This window comes from Cystoisospora suis (genome assembly GCF_002600585.1).
Source record: "Cystoisospora suis strain Wien I chromosome Unknown contig_7440, whole genome shotgun sequence".
NCBI lineage: Eukaryota > Apicomplexa > Conoidasida > Eucoccidiorida > Sarcocystidae > Cystoisospora > Cystoisospora suis.
The window spans coordinates 431-12,501 of record NW_027160225.1 but is presented as its reverse complement, the minus strand read 5'-3'; the positions used below and the strand labels follow the sequence as shown (position 1 = coordinate 12,501).

General features: G+C 55.8%; 2 protein-coding genes across 2 annotated transcripts in view; one reads left to right on the top strand and one right to left on the bottom strand.

Annotated features, from left to right (window-relative positions):
• Positions 1-559: 559 nt before the first annotated feature.
• CSUI_010443 (multidrug resistance efflux transporter) lies at positions 560-4,837 on the bottom strand. The gene has a single exon (XM_068070547.1). It carries the CDS (start codon positions 3,715-3,717, stop codon positions 769-771), a length of 2,949 nt encoding a protein of 982 aa, XP_067917478.1. The 5' UTR covers positions 3,718-4,837; the 3' UTR covers positions 560-768.
• A 162-nt stretch (positions 4,838-4,999) lies between these two features.
• The window catches only part of CSUI_010442 (uncharacterized protein), a 7,488-nt gene continuing 416 nt past the window's right edge, over positions 5,000-12,071 (top strand). Inside the window, exons 1-2 of the mRNA XM_068070546.1 lie at positions 5,000-10,869; positions 11,604-12,071. The exon at positions 11,604-12,071 is cut by the window's right edge and continues 416 nt beyond it. Of these exons, the coding sequence (XP_067917477.1) occupies positions 8,951-10,869; positions 11,604-11,805 (2,121 nt within the window). The 5' untranslated portion in view covers positions 5,000-8,950 and the 3' untranslated portion in view covers positions 11,806-12,071. The remainder of the gene's footprint in view (positions 10,870-11,603) is intronic.

Here is a 12,071-nt window from a genome sequence, read left to right as displayed (position 1 = left end):
GCAATCTACTCTCTTTCCAGGTGGAGTGTTAAGCAGCGGAAGCCAGACTTCAACTGGAGTAGAAACAGAAGCGAGACCTCCGCGTTCGGACGAGAAGTGCTCAGGTTGGTCTCATTCGTTTCGTACAAAAACAGTTCAGCGGATCACCCACACCTGGTATCGCGTCACCGTCTAGGCACGGTTAGTCAAGCAGCCTTTTTCTTTTGCAACTGTCGCTACTTGCCCGGTCTAGCGTGAATTTGGTGTCTAATCCGTAAAAATGATGCCAACCCTGTAGCGTGGAAAACCACTAAATACGAAGCCACAGCTGTACCGCATGAAGGAAGCGATTCTGAATGTCGATTCCCCCCCTTACCACCGGGACAGTTGTTGGTGGGAAACCTGCCCCTGCTGGAGCCGCCCACTCCCAGCGCTGCTAACAAAGAATACGCGGTGGTTACTGTGGAGCGGTGTGGTATCGCTTTCTGTACTGAAGTGTGGAAGTACCATATTCGGGTACGCACCAGCGACAGAAGTTCACGGGCGGGCCTACACCGGTCCGCTCCAGCGACTGCGACCGTCCCAGAGATGACGGGGCGGGCTTCTTCAAATTCGAGTCTGCAACATGATGGAAGACAAGAATTCAGGCAAGCTTTTAGACAAAATACTTTTTGACAACCATCGGAACAGGAGAACGCGTACTAGAGTAGTCACCAGACTCGCGCCATGGTTCTCGACTGTCTTGTTTCCTGGAAAAGTGATACACGGACTGCCTTCCCCTGTCAAGAGTCACGAAGAGGGCTCCAAGAGCCCAGCGTCTGTCTGAAAGAGATCCTGCAACCGTTCCCAGCCGTTGTCGTCTACTCCGTGCTTCTGCTCATCTGATGCAGCTATCGCCCCGGGGTAGTATGAATCGGAGGGAGACGCAGGGACGCGGAGTTCTTTCTCATCTTGTACCGCCCTGCAGATGCAAAGAACCTCCTGCAGCTCCGCCCCTACATCCTCATCTTGCTTGTGAGCGACGAGCCCGGCCGCGAGAGACTCCAGAGATGTCTGGCGGCTCACACGGTCAGCTCCTGCGGCTGAGTCTGCCAGGGGCATCCTTCTCCGAGTCAGCGGCCTGTGCTTTCTGTGTTCTTCGTGGAGCAGCCGAAGCGTGTTGTGATACTCAGGATGTTGTTCCGCAAAAGAGTGTAGTCGCTTGTATGTGCTCACTCTCTCTATGTCCCTGATTCGCCACTCGTTAACGGCGGTTAAAAGGAAAGCGCTAGCAATGAAGAAGCTACCGATGCCGCCCACCCCTCCACCCCCGCCGCTGAGCCAGTCGGCCGCTGCTGCCGCAGGAAGCGACAAAAGAGAGCAGAGAGCCACGAGGATCGGTGACGGTAAGAGCAGCAGAGAAATTTGCAGTATTAATGTGTGGAAGCAACTGCATATACAGACGAAAAGGAGAAGAAAAACAAGCAAAGGGGGAGGCGGCGAATCGGGGAATACCTCGAAGCCGAAGAAATGCAGAGCGGCGATCGGAACCCAGAAAAAGAGGAGGCTCAAAACACCAATGATGCCAACGATCAGAAAGATGAAGGCGAGGGGAAGATTGGACTTCCCATTGAGAATGTAGTTTTTATACACCACCTCAAAAAGCCCCGAAAATGCGGCACAGCAGACAGAGAGTGCAATACCGGATGTGGATGTGGGCTCGCCTTCATTGTGATACGCGATGATGGCAACCCCAACCGTGGCTAGAATCAGGGCAATGATCTGTACGCAGTCGTCTGCTCCTTCCTTATACAAGCAGACTGTGAAAAGGAACACGAACACAGGATTAGTGTTGTAGATCGCAGTCACCGTCCCCACACTCATGCCGTCCTTGCCAACGGCGACGGTCCACGTCCAAGACTGCAAGAGGTAGAGCGCTCCAATCCACAGGCACGCGCACACCAGCTGGTCTAGACTTGCATATTGCACATCGACCTCCACAAACTCTCTGATCAGGGCGTGGGTCCCAGCAAGGTACGGAACATAGATGTGACGGCGGAAGGGCTCTGCCACAAGTTTCAAGAAAGGAGGCCGTATGGCGACAAGCCAAGCACGGTCGAGTATTTCTCGTTTACACAGGACTATGCCTTCCATGATCAATGCGCTGGCCCGGCGCCCAAGCAGGATAATTCCCGAGGATGGGCACCGCCGCTCCGTCTCACAGGACTGCGCCTGCAGACCGCTGTCCTCTATTGATAAGTTGACGTCCTCGTTAGTTGTCTGCACAACGTTAGTTGACTCGCTCCGTTCAGGCGGGTGACTCACCCCTTCCGCATTTGCTTCAAGGCAACTCCCATAAACCTCCCAGAAAGTCAGTGCGCTGCTTGCGTGGACTTCGCTTGTAACCAAACTGTCGACATCCGCAATCCAAGGCAAGGGTTTTCCCGCAGAACGATCTGCATGTCGTCTTCGGCCCGTCGCTTCTTTTCGGAGAGGAGACGGCCTCTGCTCCTCTCTGACAGCTGATTCCGATCCTGTTGCCGTGCTGTTTGTCGTTGCGCCTTCTTCGGCTGAGGGCACCCAGTGAACCAAACGGTCGCACTGGGCGCTAGCAACTGAAAAACCTGGAATGCGCTCCGCAGCTCCAGTGGCAGGCGAAGCCGCAGGCACACCCGGGGTGCCTTCCGGGGCACGAACTCTCCGGTCATCTGCCTTGCTTTCCAGTAGTTCGGCAGCAGCAACTTTCCCACACTCTTTACTAGAGTCCTGCTCATCTGATGCCTTTCGAGGAACGTGAGCCCCCAGGCGGGCGCTGAGTGTCTCAGAGGAAGTACGTGCTTCTTTACATGTGGGCAAGGTGGGGAATTCCTGAAGATTATGAAGCATTCGATCTGCAGTGCCTTCGCACGTCACTGTTGAACCATGCGGGCCGTACCCAGGGTTCGGGAAGGAGCTGGAATGCACTTCATCAGAGTTGTTCTGGCCACGGACTTCCCGCGCAGGATGGCATATTCGCGAAAGCACGTCTGGAGACTGTCCCGCGTCGCTGACAGAGCCGAGCCGCTCCATGCGAGCCCGCCTGCGCTTAATGGCCATAACGGCGAAGAAAAGAAAACATGCCTGGAGAGACTGGGAAAACCAGGACATGAAGTAAGGTATGTTAAATACGACCACTCTGGTCCTGCTCTCTATACCTTCTGATGTGCACGGAGGGGAGGGCTTTTCGTCCTTTACCCCAACAGGAGTACCGGAGGGACGCGAAGAGGAGTTCGGGTCGGCAAGAGGCACCGGGCAGACATACTGAAGTGACTCGTGTCTTTGCAGCTCTCTCTCTTGTTGTAGAAGCCGAGAAATTCCGCCACTAATCAGATATAGAGCAATGTTGAAGATGCAGCACAGCACACCGGAGAATATAGACGACAGGGATGAGTCTCTGTAGGAATGAAGCAGCAAAGGGTTTTTGGTGAGGGGTGGAAACAAGGAAGCAGATTCTGCCCTGCTGAATGCGTCCTGTGGCTCTGTGATTTCCAGGTCGTCACTCCTAACAGGCCTGCAAGGCAGCTGCCTCATTCCCTGTATCGCGGGCGTCGCCATTGAACGTGTGGACTCTGTCTCTCTGGTGTGGCTCAGTCGAACTCCAAACAAAGCCGGATCATCGCTTCCTACAGGCACTGAATCGTGCGAAACGGCTGGCTGGACGGACGGCCCGGGCTCTGCATGGTCGCACCCGGAGACAGGATTAATGTCCTCGTGAAACATCTTTGGAGCAGCGCAGTCAGGTACAGGTTACATGGTTGGCGGAATGCCCCGTGAGGCCGGGCTGGTTTGCCATAAGCCTAGTACCACTGCGCCGCGGACAACTCCGCAGCAATTCCGAGTTCCAAATGACGGCCGATTTGCGGATGAAACAACTCCATTCGCAAGGACACCGACAGGCTGAAACAGAAGAAAGGACAGATAAGACGGTGCCCTCTTCGCCTAATATAACTGTGAGCTATCATCACAACCTGGTCAATGTTAGCTTCCTCTCAGACAAAAACGATGTGACAGAGCCAAGGAAAGCAGGGGTAGGCTGGAGCCCTCTTAATGACATGGAGGGGAGCTGATTCAAGTGGCGAAAACGGCCGCTGGCTGTACTGAAATCGACCGCCTTCCCCTTGGGGTGGACGCCGGACAATTTTGATTGTTCTCCAGAGGGGATCTGTGTTGAGGAAATCTGGCAGTGGCTCTTGCGCGCAGTTGTATGTTCACGAAGACGGTGCAGTGAGAATCGCCCTCCTCATCTCAGTCGGCAATAGGGGACCGGGCTGCCGCAGCCGGAGTGCAGTCAGTTCCCTTCCGAAGGTCATACAGACAACCGCTTGCGAGTGGGTGGGGACACCCAAACTAGGATGCTAGCAGAACGCATGCCTTCCAGCCGAATGAGCCGTCCAGGAACTTGGAACCCAGCCCAGACGGAAGAAGCACACGGCGGCCGATGTATTTGAATGGTCATGAGACATGTTTGCTTAGCTGGCGGGAACATCGTCTACGTGCCAGTAAACCCTACGCCAAGTATGCGCGGCCTTGTCAAGACGGACGGGTATCATGAGGGCACAGAGGACGGGAACCCACGGTGGCTTGACATGCGCAAAAAGCAAATACGATGTCCACGTAATGGAGAACGGGCAAAACTCATTGCTTCGGATGATATGACGCAGACCCCAGTACTTACGAGGCCAGACCTGGAGTCTCTGTACCGCGGACCCTGCTGGCTGGGACAGCTAGCTCGCCTGTAGCCCTTGGGGCTTAGTGCTGGAATAGCCACAGACTCCTGAAATCAAGACAACTGCAGAAACTCGGATTTTTAGAAAGGTTTAGCCTTCAACGGTCTTCCCCGGATCTTCCACAGGTGAAGCGCCGGCCTGTGAAACTGCGTTTAGGTAGTAAAGCGTCCGCGACGCATCGCGCATGCACGCGTCTTTGCCGGGTGACGACTCGGCAGGGTCTAGCACAGTCTGAAAGCCAACCTTGGAAAGACAACGCAGCTCCCACCAGAAGCAGACATTCTGCTTCGAGCCTCACCAGCAATGGCTTCACGGTCTTCTCAACCGAGGAGAGCGTCCACTTTCCGGGGTGAGCAGGAGTGCACAAACACAAATGAACTGCATGGCAGCAGATGTGGAAGGAGCCGCAGCCGGTTCTCCCGTTTTTCCGACAACAGTAGTCCAGCGAGACGACGCTGATGTACTTCCAGGCCGGATGTTGGACCCGGGTGCTCGTGGCCGTCCTTCGCACTCTTTCTTCTTTGTCTGGACTTCAACCTGCGGTGGCCGTAACGAGCAGGAATTCTCAGCCCTTGGTGCACGGTCTCCTGCACACCAGGACCACCCGTGCATCCCGCAGCGGGATCTTGGTCTGGTCCCCCCAACAACCACTAGTATTGGCGGACTTGCGGGAGCGTGTCTGAAGTGGGGGCTGCCGCACTGCTTTCTTCGGGGAGGCCAGGACTATGGTCGCGTATAGCAGACTGCCGCCCAACGCTCGCCTGCCGGTATCATCTCCGCGCTTTCCAGAACAACAGCACTGTGCAGTCTTCCACTCGCTGATCCGAGCAGGATGGACCTGATCCAGGGAAGGAGTGCCGTTGGCGGCAGCTGCAGATCATCGGCCGGTCCACTCTGTCGAAGTCAGGGTGAAAACAGGTTTTCCCTTCTCCCGCATCAGCTACAGAGTTTGTCGGACTTGTTCATTGCTGGCGCTAATCTGCTTATCCTCCGAGCGTGCGTCAGCACGTCTGCTCAGCGCGGCCGGCTGCTGCTGCTGCTGAAGTCGCAGACGTCGTCACCGCAGCAGGCTGCGGGTGTCTCTACTGGTCGGTCCTCGCTTTTTGGAGAGAAGGACAATCAGTCGACTGGTTTCGAAAGTCACAATCAGTTCGACGTGGCGATAGCTTCTGGTAACACGGGCTGCTTTGAAATGTTCCTTGTGTCATTCTGGACCCTCTTCTTAATGCTCACTTTGAAGGGTGCTATCGCGTTCCTCATGATCAGGTCAGTGCCTGGAGGCCGGGGAAGCTCGACGGAACAACCGGAAGTGAAAGACACTTTCCTCAACACCGGAAAACGCTTGATGTCCGTTTGCGAACCTCTTCAGGCGATGTGCTCATGTGTCTCTATCTCTCCAGCGTCCTCGTATTCCGTCTCTCCGGCTTCTGTTGCGTACCTATACCTTCTCTGGCTTATCACTTCTAGCTTTCTTTTTATTCTTCTAGGCGTCCCCGTTGGTCAGTATCAGGCTTGCCTGTTCTTTGCGTCGTATCTCGCCACGCTCGGCCTTATCTCGCCGGTCGCTGCCGGCGTGATTGAGGAGCTCCGTAGCGCGTCTCTGCGCAAGAATGCATTCTCGCTCAAAGGAATGGGGCCGCAGTGTACTCCGTCGGGTACAGGGGATACATCTGCCGGCGTGCCTGCAAGGCCTTCTCTAGAGCGTTTGCCTATTTTCCTTCGCTCGGTGTACCCGTACTTGCCTGCATCCCTACACCCATGGCTACCGCTGACGTTCTCTCCTGTCCGGCTGGGGAACATCTTTGTTATTTGCGCCTTGCTTCCTTTCATTGGGTGCAGCGTCTGTGCCCTGCTTTCGTGTTTCTTTCTGCCTCTCGACTGGCAGACCACCTACATTCATTTCCCTTTTCCGCTATTGATCGGGGGGACAGTCGGTCATTTTGCTGGATCGGTGGTCTCGCTTCTCATTGTAGGTTTCCTGCTCCCGTGCTGTAGCTCGCTTCAGCAGTCTTCTGGCGGGCTGGTCGCGTGTCCCGTTCTGCAGGAATTGGTGCTGCAGCGTCGCCAGAGCCACGAAAGCGACTGGGACGACTATGAAACAACAGCGCAGTGCGGAGGCGCTCCGCACACTTTTCCGAAGAAAGAGCGGGGCTCGCCGGCCGTCCCGGGGACTCAGTTTGTGAATGAACGTGGCGTGCGCAGACGCCTCAGGAGTATACGGTAATACCCAGACTGTAGTGATGAAACCAGTCGGCTGCTCGTCGACTCGTTTCATCATAGTGGCTGCCCCTGCCAGCAAAGCACTTTGAAGCTATCAGCCCCACTCGTGAAATGCGAGATTCTCAACAGGTGCTTGCTACTTCCTCAACCAGAGCATAGGGAAATCTCCGAGTAGATTTTCCCAACCTTCTGTATCTCCCAACACGCTCACATGCGACAGGTGGACATTTGAACACCGGCTGACGTGCGTTGACTTCCAAAGGCTCCGTTGAACAATTCCTCTGGGCCGGTGAATGCTGAAGGTTGCAACTCTGCGTCCCCAGAGTTGCCTACTGATGGTCTCCTCGCGCACGTCGTGGCGACTGCGTCCCCGAATGGTGTCTCTTGGCCTACTATGCGGTGTTGAAAGTCATACCAAGTAAAACGGGTGATCATCCATCCCTGGGTCCATTTCTCAGCTGGAAATTCGTTTTGTTTTTCGGTTTCCCTGCCCAGCATGCGGGCATCTGTTACGGAACGCTTGCAAGTCTTAGCTTTCGTATAAAGCAGGCAAAGTACGTTTCATAGCCACGCGTTGACTGGCGGCACGACAGCGTTTTGCTTAAACACGTGCTCACGATGCATACGTTCGGCACAACAAGCCGAGAAGACACGGGAGCCTCGCCGCAGTTGCCGGTGGCGCCCCGGACCTCTTAGGACGACAGGATTCGGATCTGCGTACACCCCTGAGTGACTGGACACGGTCGCACTTTCTCTGCTGTAACTCACACAAGCCCGACGAAGTACGGTTTGTCGACTATTACACGGGCTGCTGCCCGGCTGCGGGTGGTCGCGCTACGTCCGTGGTGCCGCACAGTCCGTCAGCGAAGCCCCAACCAGTCTGACATTCAGAAGCCGACCGATAGCGCAGCAGACGTCGCGCGCACGAACAGGGAAGTCCGTACTGCGCGGCTCAGAATGCTTGTCCCTACATTGGCCCGCAAAACCTGCGAAAATTCACCGTGTTGCTAGTCGGTGTTCTGTGCCCGACGATAGCCACCGGCGGACCGAGAAGCCGAAGCCGGGAGGCTGCTCTCCTTCAGCTGCTCCAAGCACGCACAAGTAGGATTCCGCCACCAGACTTTAGCGTGCCACAGTACAGGTAACGAACGGCTTCTACCTTTTGTTTCCACAGTTCCGAAGCTCCGCCCGTCTCCTAGTTGTCGCGCTTGTTCGTGGGATGTTTGACTTTGAGCCGAGTTTCGACATGCAAGCGAGAGCCGTCTCCGCCACCGGAAAAAAGCAACGCATGCGAAAACATGCGGTATATGCGAAAGACAGAAACTCCGCAGATACCTGTTGTTGTTGTTGAGGACAATGTACTATTTTTAGTGTCTCTTGGAGGTGCTTCAGACGGGTAGGGACATAGCGGGAGCCAGGGGCACTCCCTTTCGTCCTAGTCACCCGGTTCACGTTTATTTCGGCCTGGGAAGCGCCTGTTTTGTTTCAGAGCCAGCACTATCCCGCAGCATAGTCGCCACACGGAGGCTGCTATTCGTTGCTCCGTGCTCTTTTGGAAGCTTTGGGAACTTGGGGAAGTCTCAGGGTCTAGTCCTTTGCAGATATGGCTGCCAGCTTTGGGCGATAGCGGGGATTGGCTACATCGCACCGCGTCCGTGTCAAGAAAAGCAGCTCGGAGCGGGGGAGTATTCCTTGGACTGAACGGTCTGGCTCTCTGTCACTGGATTCCCCTCAGGGAGGCTACCATGGCAGTTTCTACCTCGCTGGACTGCCTGTAGAATGGCTGCAGAACCTGCAGTACGTAAGTATTGTGATTCGATTTGCCTTTGCTGTTCGGAATCGTTCAAGCGTTGGTCTAGTGGGTTGTAGAAAGCTCGTTGGTGGCACTCGGACTGCTCCGGCGAGCCATGGCCGTTATCCTGGAAGGGATTGCGGTTTTTTATACTAACTCCGGCGGCCTGCGGAGGGTTTCAATAGACTCTCCGGGCTGATTTCGTCTCCCCATCATGGCGTTTCAAACGCTGACCCTGCAGAACATGCAACCTGGACGTCTCCGGCAATCGTGCAGCCCGGGCGAGCCGCCCCCGGTCTTTCCTTTCAACTCGGTCTTCTCTATATCAGATACTGCTTGTCCAATGAAATCGGATTCGCGAGAATTAAGAAATGGCTGTGGGAAAACTTTTTTGACCGGAACCCTAGATTACGGATCCCTTGTTGGCCAGTCCACGGGTGCGAGGACGGCAATTGCAGGGAAAGGCACTGGGTGCGTCGGAAGGCCGGCGTTACCAGGCGCACCCGGTCGGGCACTTCGGGTTCCGGGCGTGTCAATGTCAGTGGGGGATGACTCGAGGAGGAGCGACTCAGCCAGGCCGTGGGTCTTGCGCCCCCCCCTGGTGCTTTCGGCACCAGGATGCCGGACTAATTCTCAGCTCGCCGAGGCCACGCAGAAGCCAAGCATCGAGCACTCGACACGGCGCGCTGGTGGAGACGCCGCTTCTGGTAGCCAGTGCCCGCTGGACTGCGTGCCAAAGGTTGTTGTAGAGATGAACGGTACCGAGCACCCTGCAGTTCAAGAAGCGCTTGGCTGTGCGGCAGTGCAGAGAGGGGCAATACCCTCTTTTCGTGGGGCCAGTCCGTCCAGCATACAGTATGAGTTCCCTGCCTCCCCCAAGGTAGTGATCAGCCCCCAGAGGGGTAGGGGACGGCAACCGAAGCCTATCTTGGCCGCCAGCGAAGAATTAGGGTGGCATAGTGCTCGTGGTTGTTCCAGCATAGGCTCTTGCCTAGGTTATGGCCAGCGAGGACGCAGCAAAGCCAGCGGTGACAGCGCAGACACGAAGCGTGTTTCGGTTGGGAGTGCTCGCTTCTCCGATGCGGCCGGTGAGGGAATGGTCTCCTGTGAGCTACGTCCAACTTCTCTGACAACCACTTCGGAGTCCAGCCCTGCTCACGGCAGCGGAGGGAGGAATTTTCTGCCGGCAGACCACGGCAAGCCAGTTGTGAAAGACGACCCCGTTCCCGTGGCTATCGAAGATTTTCTCGGGGAAGGAGTGCCGGAGCTTTTTACGAGGTCGATGTCCGATGCTTCTTCGTCCGACTTGTCTGGGTCTCTTTCCCCGTGTCTCCCTTACTACGCGGCTGTGGCTGCGGCAACCGGTCAAGGTCTACCATTTTCAACCCGCGGTTTGGACTGGGACTGTTACGTACGTTCTCCTGACAGCCGATTCTCTCAAACCGAAGACTCGAGGGACTCAAGTGTGACGGTTGCTACGGAGTCTGGAAACTCAACCTGTGCTGGGCTGCCGCCTGCATCCGGACGACGAGCGAGAGAGGGCAGTGAGGAGGCGGTTCCGTGTTGCCCCCGGTGCGGGGGACGCCTTTCGCTCACAGATTATGTGTCAGAAGTTGGTGCGGCCGGGGCGTCGGGCAGCGCCGTCCAGTGGCTGAATAGCTCGGGTCACATGGAGTCCTTGGCGTCTCAGGGTGAGCGTACCGACCGTGACAGCAAAGCCGAGTACCAGGGAGACGATGCAGCTTGCCGAACCACGGGCAAGCGCGCAGACACCGGGGGAAGCCACGCGTCGGAATCTAGTTGGGAGGATGTGGAAGAGGAGGCGCTCAGAGAGGCCGCCAAAGCCGGCATTGCATACGCCTCTGCCCTGGGTCTTCGTGGTCCGTACCGCTGTGTAAAGAAACTGGAGGCGTCAACGAACACGTCTAAGGGAGACAGCGGTCCTTCTGGGCAGCGTGCGAGACAAGACGCTGAGCACCCGAAGCTTATCAACCTTGGACAGTCACCGAAGGCTGCCGGACCACCACTGACGGCCTCATCCGGGGTTCTGTGGAATCACCGAGGTGGCTTGGTTCTCAAGGATGGACAGCGGATGAGCTTCCCAGAAGGATGTTACCAGGAACCTCCAGTGTCGTAAGCACCGTTGCTTTTTTAGATCGGGCAGTAGAACCTTGTCCTCGTTGCTATTTTCTGAGGGGGGTGGAGGCTTCCGAGAGGGCCAAAATAATGCTTGCTTCCTCCCGGAGTGGGGACACCGCCCAACTGGACTTTCTAAAATTTCTGGCGCATACCGTGTCCAGCACGTCTGCAAGAAGCTCTGTGGTCCGGGTCGCTGGCCTGAACGTGGAATAATCTCGGGGCCAGTCTCACTCCAACTGTTTTGCGGAAAAGTCACTCTTACTGTGTCTTCCATCCGCGCCATAGCTTATATGCTGAGGTAGAGATGAAACGGCTCGCGCCGTTGCCTCAGCTTCTTCTTGTCCTTGTTGCAAGGTGGCTCCATTGCTTCCTTGGTGCTTTTGTCGGGAACCTTTCTCTCTTGTAAAACTTCGCTGCAGCGGCTGTGTGTTTGCGTACGAGCGTTGCAGCGCAGTGTCTGTCGGGCCTTCCCTTTTGTTATCCTCTCTTCGGTTGAAGTGGCCAGAGGTCGTTTGCAATTCAGAAGTCCGGCGTCGCTCACACGAACTGCTACGATTGGTCTTTCGTTGCTGACATGTGTGCACTAGTCGTGGACCCGAGGAATATCACCTGTCCGTTATGTAAGGAGCGAGAAGTCAATGCTTGCCTACCCTCTGACCACCCACGCTGCAGTCTACAGAGACATTCGCGGCCAGTTGCTACAGTGTTGTTTTGCTGTGGTTTTCCAGGAACGGTAGTGAAAGCCGCTGTCCTCCGGTGGATCTCCCAGGTGAGTATCCTTGGCAACAGAATTCTGGAAACAATTTTTCAAACGTACTGTCGGAGACAGAGGGGGTCAGAACCTCTTACACCCGTCTGTCTCCGACAGTACGCTCGAAGAATTGTTTACGGATTTCTTCTGAGATTCTGTCTGACTACCCCAGGGGGTAGTCGAAGCCGCTGGCACTTAGGAAAGCATCCTTGGCTGGAAACATCGGACTGCAGTTTCACTGGCATCGGTGTGCCATTGTAGTCTGCCATCCGTCGATGGTTGGGCGAACATGATATCTACTGATGGCGAAGTCACTCGTCCCTGTGTTCGGCTGCGCAAGGTGGTTCGATCAAACTGAAGAAAATGATATTTCCTGCGGACTTCTGTTCTCTTAGCTCACCGGGCGTGCCGGACAGCCGGTTCGCCCCGTGGTTTTCTCGTATCC